This window comes from Neovison vison, chromosome 3 (assembly GCF_020171115.1).
Source record: "Neovison vison isolate M4711 chromosome 3, ASM_NN_V1, whole genome shotgun sequence".
Lineage (NCBI taxonomy): Eukaryota > Metazoa > Chordata > Mammalia > Carnivora > Mustelidae > Neogale > Neogale vison.
In genome coordinates this window covers 224,117,314-224,139,140 of record NC_058093.1, presented here as the reverse complement: position 1 = coordinate 224,139,140, position 21,827 = coordinate 224,117,314, and the positions used below count along the sequence as shown (strand labels likewise).

Below are 21,827 nucleotides of genomic sequence, written 5' to 3'. Positions count from 1 at the left end.
TCCAAGTTCTCAGAGGCCAGCCAAGGGTGTTTTAAAGGATAGTAGTTAGGTCTGCTATGTTAACTCTTGCTACACAATTCTTATATTCCTTATTCAATTAAAAGACTCCCGTCTAACCTCTGGAACTGTGCTGTCCGATATGGTGGCCGCTGGCCACATTGTGGCTAGTGAGGGCTTGACATGCAATGGGTCTGAGTTGAGCTATGCTCTGAGTATACAATGCCCACTGGATTCCAAAGACTTTGTATGGAGAAAGAATTGCTACTGTATCAACAGTTTTTGGTACTGAGTCTATGTCCAGATGATATGACATTTGGTTATTGGGGATGAAATCAAGTATACTATTAAACTGATAATCACCTGTTGCCTTTTTGTGAAGTGGCTACTAGAAGATTGAAAATTAAGGGCGCCTGAGTGGCTCAGTGGGTTAAGCCGCTGCTTTCGGCTCAGGTCATGATCTCGGAGTCCTGGGATCAAGTCCCACATCGGGCTCTCTGCTCAGCAGGGAGCCTGCTTCCCTCTCTCACTCTCTGCCTGCCTCTCCATCTACTTGTGATTTCTCTCTGTCAAATAAATAAATAAATAAAAATCTTTAAAAAAAAAGAAAAAAAGAAAATTAAAATTGCACATGTGACTATGTTACATTTCTTTCGGGTGGCACCTTCTCTAGAATATTCCATTCTAGAGAAGGAATTGGCGGACCATAGCCTGTGGGCCACATGTGGCCCACTGCTTGTTTTTGTAAATAAAGTTTTATTGGAACCCAGGTGGCCCCTTCACGTACATATTGTCCTCAGCTGCTTCCAGGCTGCAGCAACAAAACTGAATAGCTGGGATAGAGACAGATATCCCACAAAACCTAAAACATGTACCATCTAGCCCTTGGCAAAGAAAAGTAATGTAAAATGTGGGCAAATTTGTTCTTTGCTTCTGCTTGGGGATCACTTAGAGATGATTTCTGGATCCCTCCAGCCTGAACTTCAGTGGGTTTTGCGGGCACCCTGCAGTGACCTCTGCAAGAATGTCTTCTGTTCTTCTGCCTTATTAGGTTTATGTGCGACGGGGCTACATTGCCTATGAGTTAAACAGTTTGCAGCACCGGGAGCTCCCAGATGGCACCTGCGTGGTGGAGTTCCAGTTCATGTTGCCCTCCTCCCACCCAAACAGGTATGGAGTGGTGTGAATTCAGAGGTAGTGTGTTTTCCTTTTCTCCCTAAGCCCCATAGTCCTGGCTCTGGAGGGACCCAGCAATTATGTCTAGGGAAGACAATTAGGGATACTGCTTCTCCACCGTGGGACCTGCCTACTTCTCCATTCTCTCATCGCTAAGATGAGATAATCTGGTGTCTACCGCTTCTACCCACTCTGCCCAGTAGAGTAGCCGCTACCCGTATGTGTGGGCTTTTTAAATTAAAATAGTGAAATTCAGTTAGAAATTTGGCTCCTCACGTGCACCCGAATTTTTATAGCAGCAATGTCTACAATAGCCAAACTATGGAAAGAACCTAGATGTCCATCAACAGATGAATGGATAAAGAAAATGTGGTATATATACACAATGGAATACTATGCAGCCATCAAAAGAAATGAAATCTTGCCATTTGCAACGACATGGATGGAACTAGAGGGTATCATGCTTAGCGAAATAAGTCAATCGGAGAAAGACAACTATCATATGATCTCTCTGATATGAGGAAGTGGAGATGCAACATGGGGGGGTGAAGGGGGTAGGAGAAAAATAAATGAACAAGATGGGATTGGGAGGGAGACAAACCATAAATGACTCTTAATCTCACAAAACAAACTGAGGGTTGCTGGGGGGAGGGGGGTTGGGAGAGGGGGGTGTGGTTATGGACATTGGGGAGGGTATGTGCTATGGTGAGTGCTGTGAAGTGTGTAAACCTGGCGATTCACAGACCTGTACCCCTGGGGATAAAAATATATTATATGTTTAAAAAAATTAAAAAAAGAAAAAAAATTTATAAAAATTAAAAAAATAGTTAACAGATCTTTTTTTAGGTTGAAAAAGAAAAAAAAATAATTCGGCTCCTCAGTCATACAAGCCACATTGAAAGAGCTCAGCAGCCACATGTGGTTTGTTGCTGCCATATTGGATATTGCAGTTCTAGAATATTCTGTCACCATCGAAAGTTCCATTGGACAGTGCTTTCCTAAACCATGAGATATGATGCACGTGGCATTTAGGGAAGTGTCTGGCATGTAGAAAGTTGGTGAGCATCCGGGACCCCGTGACGATGATCGCTGTTCTTGTTACTGCCCGATGGCACGTTGTTGGTCGGCCACCATGCTAAGTGCTTCCATACTCTATATCATTCAGTCCTCACCATCTGTTGGCCAAAAATGTGTTGTCGTCTCCATTTGACACACAAGGAGCCCTGGGCCTTTCCTTGGTGTGGGCGCAGTGCTCATTCACGTGGGGTAGGGATCTGAGCCACATGCCTCTTCCGTCGGAGTGCCCTCCATAGCCCCTGCGGGTGCTCTGGAGCCAACAGCTGGGGCAAGTGTGTTGGCCCGTCTGGATCCCTAAAGTGTTCTCAGTTGGGGTCACCCTGGTGTGCCTGTGCTGTTCTCTCACCTTCCGTTTTTTTAATCCGTCTTATTTCAGGACCTGAAGTACCATCCTGGTTAGGTAGAGTGTGTTACCTTCAGCTAAAGCAAACACCTCTCCCTGGGATTGGGAGCCTTCCCTTTCCCTCTTTCTCACTCCTCTGGCTCTGGCTCTCCTGGGGGTCCCCACAGGCCTGGCTTGTGGCTAGGATGGTCTCATCATGATTTGGGTATTGACTTAATCAGATCTTGTCTCTCTATGGGCAGCAGGACTCATGATTTCTTGAAGCGGGGAATATTTGGATCTCTTGGGATTTCAAAGCATGTTTTTCTTTCCACTGCTTTTAAGAAGAAGGGTGTTGCTCTGTTATGGATGAAGAAACAAAGTGCTTCCCCCTGAAGACCTCCTTTTATATACACTATTTATTTTTATGTCATTTATTTTTACTCTTATTTTGTTTTTTTATTTTAATTTTTTTAAAGATTTTATTTATTTATTTGACAGAGAGATCACAAGTAGGTAGAGAGAGGCAGAGAGAGAGGAAGGGAAACAGGCTCCCTGCCTAGCAGAGCTTGATCCCAAGACCCTGGGATCATGACCTGAGCCAAAGGCAAAGGCTTTAACCCACTGAGCCACCCAGGTTCTCCTTTTGTTTTATTTCTTAAAGATTTTTATTTATTTATTTGACAGAGACAGACAAGGAGAGAGGGAATATAAGCAGGGGGAGTGGGAGAAGGAGAAGCAGGCTTCCCGCTGAGTAGGGAGCCTGGTGTGGGGCTCCATCCCAGGACCCTGTGATCATGACTTGAACCAAAGGCAGATGCTTAAGGACTGGGCCACCCAGGCGCCCCACCCTTCTTATTTAAAAAAAAAGAAGAAAAGATCATGCTATTTTGTCCAGTTGAGAGAAAAGGAGACGAATTGTTTGTGGCCTTGGAATCATTTAGGGGACTGTGGGAGGTGTGGTACAAGGGCTTTTGAAACTGTCTGCCGGTGAGGAGGCATTCTGTTCTTTCCTTGATTCTGTTGTCTTAGCAGTTCAACCCGGTTAGGATAGGAAGGCAATTCTCCAGAAACCTGTGGGTCACTTAGCCCTTGTTTCTTAGGAGGAACTTACACACTTATTTGGGTTATTGGTTGTGACCAATATGGGTCCAGCATCCTATTTTGACCCACACAGACACTGAGGACCCTGGAGGGATTCCCTGACCATCTCGGGTCCTTGCTGTGGCTGTTGGCTGGGAGTACCAGAAGCTTGCTCCAGGCCTGTGTCTTCAGGCCTGCTGTCGCCACCAAATGCCACTCTTCAGGGCCTCCAGGAAGGGCCATGACAAGTGAAGTCCCACCTCCCAGCAGGGCCGGGCTATAGCACCGGACCCCCTGTGAATTGACTCAGGGGACCAGTCCAGGGAGGTTGGGCTGGAGGCCAGGAGAGCTGCGTGCATGGGGCAGCCAGGCCTTAGGGCCAGGCCCACGGTATTGGGAGTCTGGCTGGGAGGCAGGACCTGAAGAGTCATGGCCCTACCTGGGGGGGATGCTGTTCTAGTTCCTGGCAAATGGCCAGCCAGACCAAATCTTCCCTTATTTTTCCCCCCATGAGAGAAGCAGGACATCTAGACTTTAAAAAATAAATGAAATTCTTCAACTTCATTATGAATAGGTAATTAATGTGTCAGAATATATTAAAAATGCTGCAGGGATCCAAGTCAATCTGTGGGCTGAACTCAGCCCATGCTACCTGCCAGTTTGCTACTCTGCATTTAGCTGTCCAGGAGCAGGGCGTGGGCCTTGATGGTGAGTTCAGTCCTGCTGGGAAGTCACAGAGGCCTCCCCCAACCTGGGTCATGGATCTCCAAGAGCACCCAGTATTTGAGAATTCACTAAGAAGACTTACAGGGCTCAGGATGTGTCCAGCTGGGACTTGTCCCAGTGAAAGGACATGAAGCAAAGCAAGGAACAGTCAGCAAGAGAGAATGAGTCATGGGTGCGGGGGATGGGGGTGGGGGAGGAAGTCTGGAGGATACCTGGTGCAAGCTTCCAAGAGTCCTTCCCAGGGGAGTCATGGAGGATGCCCTTCAACCCCCAGCAATGAGTTGTGATGACCTGTGTGCAGTTGTCCGGCAGCTGGTTAGAGACTCTGTGCCCAGGGTTTTCACGGGGAGCTGGTCGTGTACGCACCCTCAGCCCAGCATACTCCCAAATCCCAGACTCCAGAAAGAAAGCAGGTGCTCAGCATAGACATTTTGGGCACAGTGAGCCTCTTCTCATTTAGGGAGTGGCGGGGACCTTCCGCAAGCTCCCAGACACCAGCCAAGGGGCAACCTTGTAAATGGGTCCCCTTTTCAGGAGAACGGCGCTGGGCTTGCTCTTTGACTCTCTTCTGAACCCCATCTGATCAACAGTCCCTCTTTCACTTGATTCCAGGGCCCAATTGTCACAGTTCCAGGGGACCCGTTTCTCTTTGCTGCTGGTGAGCAGCCAGTCCTGGGGCCAGAGACCAGCTAAGCTCTAATGGGCTGCTGGCCAAGGGGCCGGGTTTGGTTTCTGACCCTGTCCCAGGAGCAGGTTTGACAGGGGCGGAGGCACTGGCATGTGGCCTGCCCTTTCAGCCAGCTGCCCGGTGCTGGGCTGTCTGGGAGAGGTGGGCACTAAGTGTGTTCCTTCTCTGTGGCTGAGTCCACGATCTGGGCTTGCCCTGGGACCACGTTGAGGCTGGACTTGTGTGCATGCATGTCGTTCATCCATTCATCATTCGCTTGTGGAGCTCTTAGGCTGTACCAGGTCCTGAGCAACCAGACAAGACTCCTCAGACCCAGACCCCATCCCTTCCACCCACAGTCTTCCGTCCTGCTGTGGGCGGGCTCTCGTGCTAGTCTGGCTCTCCGAAGCTTCCGGACAGGAACAGCTCTCGGGGCCAGATCTTCAAGCAGCTGCTTCATTCCCCTCTTCCGGTCCCCCCGTAGGATGGCCGCGCCCATCAGCGTCACCAACCCCGACCTGCTGAGGCACAGCACCGAACTCTTCATGGACAGCGGCTTCTCCCCACTGTGCCAGCGGATGGGGGCCATGGTTGCCTTCAGGAGATTTGAGGACTTTGTAAGGTACCCAGAGTGGCCTAGTCTCTCAACACCCCGAGCAGGGCTTCCCCTGGCCCCCACCTGTTTGTTTGTGTAGGTTGCCTGGCTGTGCGCTTCCATGCTGTGAGACTCTGAGCAAATTACTTCACCTCTCTGTGCCTTAGTTTTCCCATCTTTATAATAGCGATAAGAGAAGGATCTACTTTACAGGCTCACCAGGAAAATTAAATGAGATAGTGTATATTAAATATTGTATTTAAAGTATAGTTAAAGGGGAGGGGTGCTTGGCTGACTCAGTGAGAAGAGCATGTGACTCTTGACCTCAGGGTCCTGAGTTCAAGCCCCACATTGGGTGTGGAGCCTACTTAAAAAAATAATCATAATAAAGTGTGGTTAAGGTCTAAGTGACATGCTCAATAAATGTCAGCAGTCCTATTATTACTGCCCGTTCCCCCCACCTGTTCCTCCGTGTTATGCATTGTGTTTGGATTATCTTGTTGTGCAACTCCATAGCAGTCTTAGTTCATTTGGGGAGGTGAACAGCAAGGGTGTCCTGGCCTGATGGGGGACAAGGGGACAGGGGAGCCCACCTGATGGGAGGCAGGGGCACAGAGGCACAGGGGGAACCCACCTGAGGTTCCAGAGCACAGGACTTCCTTTTATTCACAATCTCAGATCACACAGGTTCCTTCTTCCCTTTTGGGAAAAGACCCCACCTATGGTGCCTTGGACCTGGTCAGGACCCCCGTGAGCTCTGCACAGAGCTGGATGGGCTCAGAGAGCAGTGGGTGGGAAGGAGCGAGGACCCAAGTCTCTCGTCTTCCCGGAGCAAAATCCTGACCTTCGATGTCACGGGGCAGCAGACCCTCAGCCCTACCTCTCTACCCTGCACCTCTAGGAATTTTGATGAAGTCATCTCCTGCTTTGCCAATGTGCCCCAGGAAGCCCCCCTCTTCAGCAAGGCCTGCACTTCCCTGTACTGTGAGGAAGACAGCAAGGTCAGTGTCCGAGCAGGGAGCCCATGCTGAGGAGGGGGCAGGCTGGGGTCCCCGAGTCCTTCTACCACCTGCCTTTGTTTTGCTCTCCCAGAACCTCAGAGAAGAGCCAATCCATATCCTGAACGTGGCCATCCAGCACGCGGACCACCTGGAAGATGAGGAGCTGGTGCCGATTTTCCGGACGTTCGTACAGTCCAAGGTGTGCTGGGCATGCCTCTGGTTCTGCGTCACTGGAGGAGGAAGGAGGGGCTGTTGTGGCGAGGGGTCCCATGCGCCTGAGTCCTGCTGGGTGCTTCAGGGTCACAGACCTGGCTTCCCAGCCTAGCCCCACTACTCCTCTGAGCCTATAACCTTGGGCGGAAGTGGGTGAACTTGGTAGAGCCTTAGCTTCTTCTCCAATAACATGGGGGCAGCATTTCTCTCTCCTCAGGGGTTGTGATGATTAAAAGACAATGCATAGGGGTGCCTGGGTGGCTCAGTCGGTTCAGCGTCCAACTCAGGTCAAGATCTTAAGGTTGTGGGATCAAGCTCCACGTTGGGCTCAAGGCTGGGTGTGGAGCCTGCTTAAGATTCTCTTTCTCCCTCTCCCTCTGCCAAAGCCCCCTCCCTGCCCTACTCTCTCTCTTAAAAAAAAAAAAATAAATAAAATTATATATATATATATATATATATATATATATATATATATACTTGAACCTTGAACAACATGGATTGAACTAGGCAGGTGTACTCATACCCAGATTTTTTTCCAACAAATACAGTACAGTGCTCCACATGTATTTTCTCTTCCTTGTAATTTTCTTAATACTACTTCTTTTTATCGGCTTATTTTGTTGTAAGACTATAGTATATAATACGTATAACATGCAACAATTGTTGACTGTTTATGTTATCGGTAAGGTTTCTAGTCAACGGTAGGATATTCATAGTTAAGTTCTTGGGGAGTCCAAAGTTGTACATGGATTTTTAACTGTGCAGGGGGTCGGCACCCCTGACCCCCACGTTGTTCAAGGGTCAGCTATATACCACTTAGCCAGGAAAGAGGGCAATGAATGATGAAATGAGGTAGGATATATACCACTTTGAGGACATATTCAATACATAGAATACATAGTTGGGGGGAATATTTTGGTTGAAATAACCCCCCAAAATTCAAAATCTTTTTTTTAATGAATATACCACAATTTTTTTAATAATTTTTTTATTTTTTATAAACATATATTTTTATCCCCAGGGGTACAGGTCTATGAATCGCCAGATTTACACACTTCACAGCATTCACCAAAGCACATACCCTCCCCAATGTCCATAACCCCACCCCCCTTCTCCCAACCCCCCTCCCCCCAGCAACCCTCAGTTTGTCTTGTGAGATTAAGAGTCACTTATGGTTTGTCTCCCTCCCAATCCCATCTTGTTCCATTTATTCTTCTCCTACCCACTTAAGCCCCCCAAAATCTTTTTTTTAAAAGGTATTTTTTTAAAGATTTTATTTATTTATTTGACAGAGAGAGATCACAAGTAGGCAGAGAGGCAAGCAGAGAGAGAGGAGGAAGCAGGCTCCCTGCTGAGCAGAGAGCCTGATGCGGGACTCGATCCCAGGACCCTGAGATCATGACCTGAGCCGAAGGCAGCGCCTTAACCCACTGAGCCACGTAGGCACCCCCAAAATTCAAAATCTTTAGAGTCATTTATACTGACTTCCCTATGTGCAAAGAACCTGTTCTTACATAAACATGTGGCCACTGCCAGCATATATTTTCACCCCCAGAGGAAGGTCGGCTCTTACATATGCTCAAGGACCTCAGCTGCAAACAGATATGGAACAGCTTGGCAAGCCTAGGTAGTGCAAACAGTGGGAAGGTACTGTGTGACCTCAGGCAGGTTACTGTACCTCTCTGATCCTTAGTTTTCCCACCTGTAAAATGGGATGCTGAGATTTCTAACTCTTAAATTAATCAGATCTACCAGGTCTGAATGTTAGTCCTGAGTCGGTCTCAACTTCAAGAACAGTTGGACATTTTCAGTTATTAGTTTATTTACCTGTGCATTGGTTGTACCCTCTGTATTATCCAGATGGGAGGGACATCTCTTACCTCCTCCGACTTGGCATCCCTCAGAGGACCTGGTCTTGTAATTCCTGGGCAGGAGATGGTAAATGATGCTAAGCCATAGGTAATACCTTGAAAGCTTAGGAACCCTATTGTCATGATTTACTTAGACATGACTTGATTAATCAACAAGGTAATGATGTTCACTGTAGGAAATGTTTAAGGCACAGGCAAATCTGAAAACAAAACCCACACCCCTACCATCCAGTCCCAGGATGAAGATACTGGCATATTTCCCTTCCGCAGGTTTCTTCTTGACCTAGCTGGTGTCCTTACTGGGTTGACATTTGGCATCCCACAGTATAGATAAGATGACATTTGGGTTGTTGGGGCTCATCCTACCCTATAAACCAAATCAAATGATGCTCAAGAAAGTTGGTGTTTCTTACCTGGAGAGAGCAGTGGGAGGGATGCCAGACTCACCTGCAGAAAGTATGGGCCATGAGGATTCCCCAAGCATGGATGAAGAAGTCGCCCTTTAAATTCCAGCCCAGGAAGGTATCCAAGAACTAGATTGAACATATGTGCTTCTATACAAAAGTATGTAATATACATATAACATACCAAAGAGAGGAGAGCTGGAAGATATACACCTGCTAGGGGAAGGACTTTTAATGTTACATATTGCTCTTGTATTTAAATTTTTTTACATTAAGTAGATACCTACATACATATTCTCCCATACACACATTCATATATATTCCCACACACACCCACACATTGATACACATCCTTAGTTGAGAACAAATGATTGAGGCTCCCCATAACTAGGCTGGTTTCCCCTCATCCAAACCCTTTTCATTTAGTGGTTATTCTGTTCTCTTTGCAACCCACATTCCATTAAGTATTCTTTTGTTTGTCTACTTAACATCTTTCTGAAATGGGCTAAGACTACTCATTTCCCCTAATAATTTTCCTTACTGTGTGGACAAGTTAAGCAAGAACCATATTTCCTTGTCTTTTGGGTTTTTCTTTCCCCATGATATTATATATGATAATATTTATTTTGGGGACACCTGGGTGGCTCAGTTGTTAAGCATCTGCCTTCTGCTCAGGTCATGATCCCAGGGTCCTGGGATCGAGCCCCGCATCGGGGGCTCTTTCAGTGGGAAGCCTGCTTCTCCCTCTCCTACTCCCCCTGCTTGTGTTCCCTCTTTCACTGTCTCTCTCTGTCAAATAAATAAATAAAATCTTTAAAAAATATTTATTTTGTTTAGGGATTACCTAAAAATAATTTTTTGCCCTTCTTGAGTACTTTCCTATTAAAGTTCAATGTATGGAAAATGTGTACAAATTGTAAAAGTACAGCCTGATGAATTTTCATAGTGAATTCCCAAGTGTAACCAGCATGCAGATCAAAAAGTGAATGTCCTCCTCTCTTTCTTTCCAGAGACAACTGACCCGTAGCCTAAGTTTTAACAACATAGATTAATCTCAACTGTTCTCGAATTTTGTATAAATGCAATCATACAGTGTGCACTTTTTTGGGCTTTTACTCATCTTTTTAAAAAAATTTTTAATTTTTATTTATTTGAAAAGGAGAGAAAGAGAGAGAGAGCCAGCGTGCGTGAGCATGAGAGGGGGAGGGGCAGAGAGAGAAGCAAACTCCCCACTGAGCAGGGAGCATGATGTGGGACTCGATCCTGGGACTCCAGAATCATGACCTGAGCCAAAGGCAGTTGCTTAACCAGCTAAGCCACCCAAGCATCCCTCATCTTTTTCTTTTAAAGATTTTATTTTTAAGTCACCTCCACACCCACTGTGGGGCTTGAACTCACAACGAACAAGAATTGCATGCTCCACTGAGTCAGCCATTAAAAGTACACAGCCATTAAAAGTACACAAAAGTACACAAAGTACACAGCCATTAAAAGTACACAAAAAATATGCTTTTTGGCATATGCATACAGTCATGTAATCATTATCATGATAAATATATTTTAGTATATTTTTATATTTTATAAATATATTTTAGTATATTTTTACCAACACCACCTCCAAAAAGAAAACCCATTAGCAATCACTCACCGTTTTCCCTCCGTCCACCACCCTCCCCACTGCCCTAGGCAACCACGAATCTACTTTCTGTCTTTGTTGGATCGGCCATTCTGGATCTTTCATGTAAATGGAATCCTGTGACATGAGGTCTTTTGTGACTGGTGTCTTTGAGTCAGCATTGTGTTTTCAAGATTCAGCCATGTCGAAACTTGTATCTGTACTTCATGTCTTTTTGTAGCTAGGTACTATTCCATTGTGTGTTTGGTTTTTAATGCAGAAAAACATCCTTGTGGATTATGGACTCCGAAGAATCACATTCCTGATTGCCCAAGAGGTCAGTACGATTCTCAGTACGACCCTATAATGTATGATAACATTCCTCAAGACTCACTACTGTTGATTTGGTGATTACTCTGTCAGTGGGGGTGGAAGAGAGCAATTGCTGAAAAAGAGAAGGCTTTCCAAATGATTCATGCTAGAAGCAGATGGGTTATGGTTAAAAAAAAATTACAAAACAAATATATCAGATTATATTTATATAATTATATTTACAAGTCTATTTAAATGAATCTGAGTTGATTTCATTGTTTTTTGTATGGATTTCTTTTGCAGAAAGAATTTCCCAAGTTTTTCACGTTTAGAGCAAGAGATGAGGTATGACATAGAGCAGTGGTACTGTTCTCACTTCCCTGACGTCTTTGCTCTTCAGGAAGAGTATAGTCCCCAGTCCTTAAGGTACCCCTGTATTCTAGAACACGTAACTGATGTGTAGCCACCAGCCTTCCTCTGGGATTGTGTTTCCCTGTGGAGCACAATGGGACCCCAGGACCCCAGGACCCTTTCGGCCTTCACTCTGGGTGTCTTCCTCATCTGGATCACTTTTGTCCTCAGATGGCTCCCCCAACCTCATTTTCTTATGTTCTTGCAGACTGGGTCCCTATTTTTATAAACAAAGTTTGCTTGGGATGCAGCCACACCTGCTTGATCTGCTGTGGTCTGCTGTGGCTTTCTTGTGCCGGTGGCAGAGATGGCATGGCTGTGACCGACTGTGTGGCCTACCAGCCTCATACGTTCCCTCTCTGGCCCTTTAAGAAAAGCTTTGCTGGTCCCTGCTTTAGAACAGGTGGGCTTCTTCCCAACGCAGACTCTAGACTCCATCCTCTTCAGTAGCTTGTAGTTGAATTTATCCAAAGCCTTTCTGTTCTAATTCAGACCCGTCCTTTGGTCAAGGTCTTTATTTTCTCTCCACTTTGGTCTCCAGCACTGTCTGTCGCTTCCTTTGGGGGACCCGTCTCCACAGAGAAACCGGCACTTAGTGACTTCTTGAGAGGTGCTTCTGAGAGGTGTTTCTGGTGCTTCTTGAGAGGTTCTTCATCACAACACTTCTGTGCTGTGATGAGCAGAGGCTGGTTGTCCTGGCAGGTGCTGGGGACTAGGTAGGCTCATCCGGGAGCCAAGAGGCTCAGGCCAGCGTGTGCAGGACCCTTGGGGCTCGAGGCTCTCCTCTGGACCTTCCCAAACCCCAAATCCCCGAGCCCTGGGGTTGCTCACAGGTGACGTGCTGAAGGCTGCCCGCCCTGGTGTGCAAGCCGTAAACACAGGCGGTCTGCAAGACAGGGCACAGACCCAGCAGGCACACAGCCCAGGGTCCCATTCGGTGTGTGTCTGTGTGTCCGTCTGTCTCCACGCCCTGGCTGGCCCTGCAGTTTGCAGAAGATCGCATTTACCGTCACCTGGAGCCCGCCCTGGCCTACCAGCTGGAGCTCAGTCGGATGCGCAGCTTCGATCTGACCGCAGTGCCCTGCGCCAACCACAAGATGCACCTGTACCTGGGCGCCGCCAAAGTGAAAGAAGGGGCAGAAGTGACAGACTACAGGTTCTTCATACGCGCCATCATCAGGCATTCGGACCTCATTACAAAGGTAAGATGCCACCGAGCACTTCTTTCTCCCTCTGAGCCGCTCACTCGTCTGCCGGCCGGCTCTTCACTGAGTCCCTGCTCTGTACTGGGGACCGTGTGGTGCGCCCTTGTGACCCCTGTCTGGCCGGCACGGGGGAGGCTGATAGCAAAGTGGCTTCTGTGCGTGTCCCGGCTGGCAGCACGTGGACGTGCTTCTTGTGTCCCACGGATCTGTCTGCATTAGAAGGGAGTTGAGAAGAGAGATACCAGTGTATTAAAGGAGTTTCTTGTATCTGCTTATTGAGTGCCATGATCACTTTTCATTGTTTCTTGCATTCAGACACATTACCTATGATTATACTGTGGACTTTTCAAACGGTATTGAGAACTACTTTTTTTTTTTTTTTTAAGATTTTCTTTATTTATTTGGGAGAGAGACAAAGAGCATGAACAGAGGGGAGGAGCAGAGGGAAAGGGACAAGGAGACTCCCTGCTTAGCAGGGAGCCCAATGTGGGACTCCATCCCAGGACCCAAGGATCATGACCTGAGCTGAAGGCAGATGCTTAACCAACTGAACTATCCAGGTGCCCCACAGTGAATTCTGTTTGTTTGTTTGTTTGTTTGTTTTTTAAAGATTTTATTTATTTCAGAGCAAGAGTGTGTGAATGCAAGCATGAGTAGGGGGAGGGGCAGAAGGAGAAGCAGACACCCGGCTGAGCAGGGATCCTGACTTCCAGGCTGGATCCCAGGACTCTGGGATCATGACCTGAGCTGAAGGCAGATGCTTAACCCAGTGAGACACCCAGGTGCCCCTACTGGTCAGATCCTTGTAGTTCTCATCTCTCGTGGTAATGGAGATGATTGATTTCATGCTCTGTCCTTGCATGGATGTACCTACCTTGTGTATAATTTTTTTTCCCAAATCCTCTACTGATGGATGTGAAGCTAATGTCAGTTTTTGGTGACCTCAGCCAATGAGATATTTTAATGGGTTTTATTATTTTCAGGTACAATAAGGCCTGTACTTACTAACAGGTCAGAAGACAGTTGCCACCAAAAAGATTGTCACTCTCAGATTCCAAGAGGAGGGGGCATATCATCCCATTCCCCTACCACTAGGGTGGTGGGGAGGCAGGGGAGAAGAGGGAAATGGCGTAAGAGTCTTTGTGGTTTCTGCAGGAAAGAACAACCAGTGAGGCAGGATAGGCATGCTTGGGATTGGCTAGTCTGAATAATTTCAGTGGATTCTGGAGCTCAGGGGCTGTCTCTAGGTGTCTGGTACCTGGGCCTGGGGTGAGTAGGGCAGGTGGATTAGTGACCTGGGACCTGAGAAGCCCAGAGAGGAGGTGTGTGCTCTGGATTTGCTTGTTTGCCTGTGAAAACCACACTCAGGGGTGAGTCGTTTACCATCTCTAGGAATTGGCCACCCTGGGAGGGGCAGTCCCTCCAGTGTCAGGAAGGCCCAGTGGTCAGAGCGTCCCAATACAGAAAATGCAAAACTTGGTAAATATCTTGGAGGTATAACTATAATAGACTATTAAAAGCCTTGGAGGTAGGGCTCTACTCTTCTCTTCTGCCACACTTTCTGAAGGAGGGGAAATGCTTTCCTCTCTCTGTTCTCTCTGAGGCTCTGTTTCTAGCCATGGGCCTCTTCTTTCACGCTCTGTCCCCCCCCCCCAAATTTGGCAGGAAGCCTCCTTTGAGTACCTGCAGAACGAGGGTGAGCGTCTGCTCCTGGAGGCCATGGACGAGCTGGAGGTGGCTTTCAACAACACCAACGTGCGCACCGACTGCAACCATATCTTCCTGAACTTCGTGCCCACCGTCATTATGGACCCCTCCAAGGTCGCGCCTCTGGGGAAGCTCTGCATTCAGCTCTTACAGGGGCCTATGGCACTTGGCATGCCTTGCTGCTTTGGTGTCTTGTCTCCTTGCTCTCAAGACCTCTAAGTTCTGGGACATGGATGTGCATGTTTCAGCCTCCATTGCTCTGGGTGGACAGCCTTCTGTCATTTAATTCCAGGGCCATATTTTTGCCACCACCCTTAGGACCATCCCTGTTCTGATAGTCACCCTCCATGGACAGCATGCTTCCGTTTTAGGATGACATGCATGCCCAAAGTGTCTTGCAAAACAAAATGTCATCCCTGGTTCCTGGCTCTTTGGGGGAGTGCATGTGGGAGGGAAGGGGGAAGAGAACCGTTCTCCTATGGCTGGTTCTTCATGAGTAGGCAGGGTTGATGATGGTGAAAGAAGTCTTGGGTCATCAGCACAGGGCCTGTGCTGATGCCCCAACTCCACCAACCCACATAGTTCCCAGAAGAGAAAATGCAAACATTTGGGCTTCGTGGTGGAGGTAAACATGATGTAACGTAGGCACAGTAACTCTCTCACTTACCAGCCTCCGTCTGTCACCAGAGTATAAAAGTGCTGGCCTCTTCATGTAATTATGAGGATGAAAGGAGATGATGCTCCTGACATGCTTAGCATGGCAACTCTGGTTATTATTGGCTAATAGTTGTTGGATACGTACTGTGTCCTGGTATTTTGCGTTCAGCATATGTCATCGTTCCCATATTATTAGTGCTAGAACTATTTATTACAAGTGTGCACAGAATGGGCCCTGAGATGAGAATTGCTGTCATTTGTGGCAGATCGAGGAGTCCGTGCGTTCCATGGTTATGCGCTATGGCAGTCGGCTGTGGAAACTCCGTGTGCTGCAGGCTGAGGTCAAGATCAACATCCGCCAGACCACCACTGGCAATGCTGTTCCCATCCGCCTGTTCATCACCAATGAGTCGGGCTACTACCTGGACATCAGCCTCTACAAAGAAGTCACCGACCCCAGATCTGGAAATGTAAGGCTGGGAGGCTGGGGCAGGGGTGCCACAGATAATCCAAGTCAGAGCAGAGGCAGAGAAAATCTGCTCCCGAGAGCAAGACACAGGCTAAAATGCGACTTGGTGGCTGTCATGCCAGCCATGATGGGTTGGGGTAGCTCCTCTGAGTTTACAATAAATGTTAGCTTCTGAATCCCAGTTGTTCATTCCTCTGGGAAGGAGAATCGATCTCAAGTTTAATTTGTTTTAGGACCATATTTGGGAAAAGATGTGGAATACCATGGTTGATTATAATGCAGTTCCTAGGTCAGTTCACTCAGGAAATGGGTGTCTTTTCCCCAACCATGTTTAAGAACACATGTTTGTCAACTGAATCAAACATCCTGTTGACTTCCATTTTTAAATATATAACTCTTTAAATGATTAAAGACTCAGGAAGTTAGAAAAATAGTACAGAGGGAAAAAAGATGCTCCAGAGAGTTCCCATGTACCTTTCACCTGACTTCCCCCAATAACAACAACATAACCGCGGGACCTTGATAAAATAGGAAATTGACATTGGTACAGTACTATTAACTCAAATGGGGACTTTATTCAGATCTCACCAGTATTTGTGCACTCATGTTTGGTTGTGTGTGTGTGTGTGTGTGTGTGTGTGTGTGTTTGTGTGTGTAAAGTACTATGATAGTCACATTTTTGGAGCTATGCTCCCACACCTGCCAATGTCCCTTCTTGTTCGGGTTGCCCACAGTGGCAGAGGAAAGATTAGCTCTGTGAGACACTTACTTTGTCATGTGATGTGACATGATTTGCTTCCTTCCACCACATTTTCATTGAGGAGAGTAGGATTAAAAGGGACAAGAATATGCTTCTCTGAAACTTCCCTCCTTTACTCTGTTTTTCTGTTTTCCTTTCCAGATCATGTTTCACTCCTTTGGTGACAAACAGGGACCCCAGCATGGGATGCTGATCAACACTCCCTATGTCACCAAGGATCTGCTTCAGGCCAAACGATTCCAGGCCCAGTCCCTGGGCACCACCTACGTCTATGACTTCCCAGAGATGTTCAGGCAGGCAAGTCCTACAGCTTTGCTGTACCACCCCAGGTGCCCTTAGGGAGTCCACCAGCCCCCCAGCTCCTATCCTTAGTTACTCTTCTGAAGACCCCAAGTTGGAAGAATGAGGTCTACTTGGAGAAAAAGAAATCAATATTGGGATTGCCTTCCTAATATTTTTCCTAAAATGAACCCATTTTCTTCCCAATGATTAAAAGTAATATAACACGGAAACTTTGGAAACTAAAGGAGCATGGAAAAAAGGAAAAGGTGGCTCATCATTCCATGTCCTAAAGACACATTGCTTAATATTTTGATGTGTTTCTTGCTGGTATTTTTTTTTTAGATTCATTTATTTATTTCAGAGAGAGAGAAAGAGCATGTGAGCAAGGGAGAGGGGTAGAGACAGAATCTCAAGCGGACTTTGTGCTGAGCCCAGAGCCAGATGTGGGGCTGGATCTCACAACCCTGAGATCATGATCTGAGCCAAAATCAAGAAAGAGTCAGACCAACAAAGCCACCCAGGTGCCCTTTCCTCTAGGGTTTTTTTTTTTTTTTTTTTAAGATTTTATTTATTTATTTGACAGAGAGATCACAAGTAGGCAGAGCAGCAGGCAGAGAGAGAGAGGGAAACAGGCTCCCTGCCTAGCAGAGAACCCAATGCAGAGCTCCATCCCAGGACCCCGGGATCATGACCTGGGCCCCGGGATCATGACCTGAGCCGAAAGCAGAGGCTTAACCAACTGAGCCATTCAGGCGCCCCTCCTCTGGGTTTGTTTGTTTGTTTCTCCTCTGGGTTTTGTAATGTTCACTTAAGTTCCTGCCACATGCCTGGCTCCATTCTAAAGGCAGGTAGCCTGTGAGGGTGAGGGTGGAGTCATTCACTGCTTTGAGGAATTTTTAGTCTACTTTAAAAAAAAATAGTGTCTTGGGTTTTCCTGAGTATTAAAGTATTCATTGGAAAATAGGACTCAGTAAATAAAATTCCACCCTTACATAATCTATTCACCGTTGATGACTACAGTAACATTTTGGTGTTTCCTTGAAGTATTGTTACTATACCTTTATTTTTTTATGTAGTAGGGCCTTTCAGGGATACTGAACAGGCTGGCACTGGTGACATGGATATCTGTTTACATCCCTTCCATTGCCTTGTGAATGATGTTCATTAATCTGTGATCATGGATCTTCCTCTGTAGGCAGGAAAGCCTCAGTTCACTTCAGGCATAGGAGAGGCAGTGTGGTAGGAAAAGCCGCTATTTGCAGTCACTCAGGCATGGGTTTGATTTCTGGAACTGTCCTTTGCTTTCTGTGTATCCTTGGGCAAGTTCCTTCACCTCTCTGGACTAATTTCCTCCTCTGTAAAGTGAGGGTAATAATAGTACCTCCTATGCAAAGTTAATTGTGAGGGATATATGTAAACTATTTATAATTAAGTAGGTACTTAATTAAATAGAAACTTGTATGATTAAGAATGTCATTTATCCTTTTACCTTTGACCTCAAGAGCCACAGGATAAGAGGAAGACAAATCAGGAGCAAATCCATCCCTTTTCTTTTACATAAAGAACCATAATACTATGGAAAATACTATTTGAAAACTTAGACAAAAGAAAATTTCCAAGAAAAATATATCTTATCAAAACTGATTCAGGAAGAAATAGAAAATATAAATAGATTATTAGCATTAATGAAATTGAATAATAGTTCAAAAAAATCTGTCCACTAAAATTGGGTACAGATGGCTTTACAATTTCTATCTAGTCTTTAAAGAACAGATAATTCCCTTTGTGAACTGATTATTTAGAGAGTAGGAAAAAAACAAAGGGAATGCTTCTTCACTCATTTTATCAGGTTATTGTTACCTTAATATGAATGCAGATTAGAACATTAGAAGAAGGAAAATTGGTTGTCTCATTTATGAATATGGACACAAAAATTATAAATAAAATATTAGTAAATGAAATCCACTAATGATCTGTTTTTTAATTGGATTAAGTAGGATTTATCCTGTTCATATGATTTGATATTAGGAAGTCTATTAATGTAACTTATCATACTAATAGATGAAGAAAAAATTTAAGTTTGTCAATAGATGCAAAAAAGTATTTGTGAAGATAGTTTCTGTTCATACTAAAAACTTTACATGAACTAAGAATAGAAGGGAATTTATCTCTATAAAAGATAGTAATCTAAAACTAATAGCACTTAATGGTGAAATAAATGTTAGATAGATACAGGACAGATATATCCATTATTACCATATCTATTCAACATTCTTTATTGGAGTTTCTGGCCAGTGCAATTAGGCAAGAAAAAGAAATAAAAGGTGTAAAGACTGAAATGCAAAAGAAAAAAGAAAAATGGTGTTTTTGCAGATGTTATAAATCTCTATATAAGAAATGCCAGAATGTACAGAACCAATGAAATAATATAGCAAGATTGCTAGATACACGATCAGTGTACAAAACTTAACTGCGTTCTCATTGACCAGCAGAAACTGTAAAATGTAGTTGAAAAAAATATTGTTTACAACAGTAAAAGCAACCATAAGTTTACTTGTGAATAAGTCAAAAAACATACAAAGCCTTTATGGAGGAAATTTTAAAATTTTCTTGAAACACTTTAAGCCTAAAGAAATGGAGGGGTTTATCATGCTCATGAATGATGGGAAGATTCAATATTGTAAAGCTATTAGTTCTGCCCAAATCAATACATTCAGTATAATTACAGAGTTTTTTGGTGAAACTTAAAAATTCATAGGGAAAAGCAAAAGCTTGTGAATAGCAAAAACAATACGGAAAAAGAGCAAAGAGGACTCGTCATAGCCAGTGTCACTACTTGTTTTAAAGTAGCAGTACTTACTACAGTGTGTTGTAATAGAGCTAGATGAGTGGACCAGTACAACAGCACAGAGCCTGGCACCTGGGTGGCTCAGTCGGTTAAGCGTCTGCCTTCAGCTGAGGTTATGATCCTGGGGTCCTGGGATCGAGCCCCATGTTGGGCTCCCTGCTCAGTGAGTAATCTGCTTCTCCCTCTTCCTCCTCCTCTCCCTCCTGCTCATGCTCTCTGTCTCTCTCTCTCAAATAAATAAATAAAATCTTAAAAAAAAAAAAAAGAAAAAAAAGAATAGCACAGAGCCTGAAATCAGACCCACTCATAAGCAGAGCCTTGGCAGAATGCAGAGGTGGGATGATGAATTAAGGGAATCAACTTCACTAGAAGGTACGGTATGCCCCTTTTATCCATGGCTTTGCTTTCCATCGTTCCACTCAGCTGTGGTCAGCTGCCATCTGGAAGCAGATGATCCTCCTCCTGACGTATGCTCAGAAGGTCAGTGTTAGCCTAACGCTCTGTCACATTGCCTACGTCATGCCCCTCACTTTGTCTCATCACGTAGGCTTTTTTTTTTAAGATTTTATTTATTTGACAGACAGAGATCACAAGTAGGCAGAGAGGCAGAGCAGAGAGCCCGATTCAGAGCTCGATCCCAGAACCCTGGGATCATGACCCGAGCCAAAGGCAGAGGCTTTAACTCGCTGAGCCACCCAGGCCTCCCATCATCACGTAGGCATTTGATCATCTCCCATCATATCAAGATGAAGGATGGGTTTAGTGCAGTAAGACATTTTGAGGGAGAGAGAGACCATGTTCACATAGCTTTTATTATAGTGTATTGTTATAATTGTTCTTTTATTAGTATTATTTTACTATGCCTTATTTATAAATTAAGCTTTATCCTGGGTATGATTAAGAATGTCATTTATCCTTTTACCTTTGACCTCAAGAGCCACAGGATAAGAGGAAGACAAATCAGGAGCAAATCCATCCCTTTTCTTTTACATAAAGAACCATAATACTATGGAAAATACTATTTGAACAAACATATGAACAAACCATAGTACATAGAGGGTTCAGTCCTGTTGGAGGTTTCAGGCCTCCACTGGGTGTCCTGGAGCATTTCCCCCACAGGTAAGGGAGGGTTCACCTAATTGGAAAAAGCAAATCTTGATTTCTACCTTATCTAGTATACAGAAGTAAGTTCCAAGAGACTTAAAGTCACTTAGAGTCAGTTAAAAGCTTCCACTGTACTAGAAAAGACCCATAAACTTGACTATATTAAAATTTTGAAGTTCTTTATGCAAAAGACGAAAGATGAGCCCCAGACGGGGAGAATATGTCCCAATGCCTATCACTAGCAACGGATTACAACTAGATTGTCTAGAGAGCACTAGTCAATTAGAGAAAAACAAAGCTATAGAAAATATGAGGAGGAGTTATAAACGGGAGGAAATTGGCAAAAAGGAAACTCACATGGTCAGTACACATATTCAAAGGCTCTCACCTTGCTAATAATCAATGAAGTATGGCTTACTTCCCCAATACCCATACCCAGCAGATGGATAAACGTGAAAATATTTGACAAAACTAAGTATTGGCAAGCATATGGAGAAAAGGAGTTCTTTCTTACCCTTGCTTCCTGGGACTGTAAAGCATTTTGAAAAACTGAGAGAGCAGTTTGATAATATTGAGTGAATTTGAAGCTTCACAAACCCTGTGACCCAGCAATCCCACTCCTAGGTACTCCCTTGATGAGACTCTCATCAGGATCTCATTACAAGGGTGCCTGGGGGGCTCCATCAAATGTCTGACTGCAGCTCAGGTCATGATCTCAGGGTCCTGGACTGAGCCCCATATCAGGCTCCACACTAAGCAGGGAATCTGCTTGTCCCTCTCCCCCTCCCTCCACTCGTGCTAGCTCTCTCTCTCTCTCACTAAAATAAAATCTTAAAAAAAAAAAAAAGAATGCTTATTACAGCCCTATTGTTAATACTGTAGGATTGGAAGCAGCCTAAACGTTCCTTAAAAAGGGTTATGAATAGGTAAGTTGTGATCTACTCACACCATGGAAACTGAACAGCAGAGAAAATGAATAGAGTTAAATTTCTCAGTGTAGATAAATCTTTCAAACACATGGGGGAGCTGAAAGGACAAGGTACAGAAGGGTGTGTCCATCACAAGACAGTTTATTTAAAGTGTAAGCCCTGTCGGGCGGGGGAGGGGGGGCGCCTGGCTTGCTCAGTTGGAAGAACATTCGACTCTTGGTCTTAGGGTATGTGGGTACCCACATGGGGTATAGAGATTGCTTAAAAATAAAATATTTTAAAAAATTAAGTTTAAGGGATGCCTGTGTGGCTCAGTGGGTTGGACCTCTGCCTTGGGCTCAGGTCATGATCTCAGGGTCCTGGGATCGAGCCTTGCATCAGGCTCTCTGCTTAGCA

The 21,827-nt window shown here is 45.2% G+C and overlaps 1 protein-coding gene across 1 annotated transcript in view; it reads left to right on the top strand.

Moving 5' to 3' along the window:
- Positions 1-21,827, top strand: part of ACACB (acetyl-CoA carboxylase beta) — a 123,910-nt gene that overhangs the window by 81,898 nt on the left and 20,185 nt on the right. Inside the window, exons 29-38 of the mRNA XM_044244094.1 lie at positions 1,049-1,167; positions 5,533-5,670; positions 6,545-6,644; positions 6,736-6,843; positions 11,028-11,084; positions 11,363-11,404; positions 12,457-12,672; positions 14,341-14,496; positions 15,306-15,509; positions 16,410-16,565. Coding sequence (XP_044100029.1) covers positions 1,049-1,167; positions 5,533-5,670; positions 6,545-6,644; positions 6,736-6,843; positions 11,028-11,084; positions 11,363-11,404; positions 12,457-12,672; positions 14,341-14,496; positions 15,306-15,509; positions 16,410-16,565 — 1,296 coding nt within the window. The remainder of the gene's footprint in view (positions 1-1,048; positions 1,168-5,532; positions 5,671-6,544; positions 6,645-6,735; positions 6,844-11,027; positions 11,085-11,362; positions 11,405-12,456; positions 12,673-14,340; positions 14,497-15,305; positions 15,510-16,409; positions 16,566-21,827) is intronic.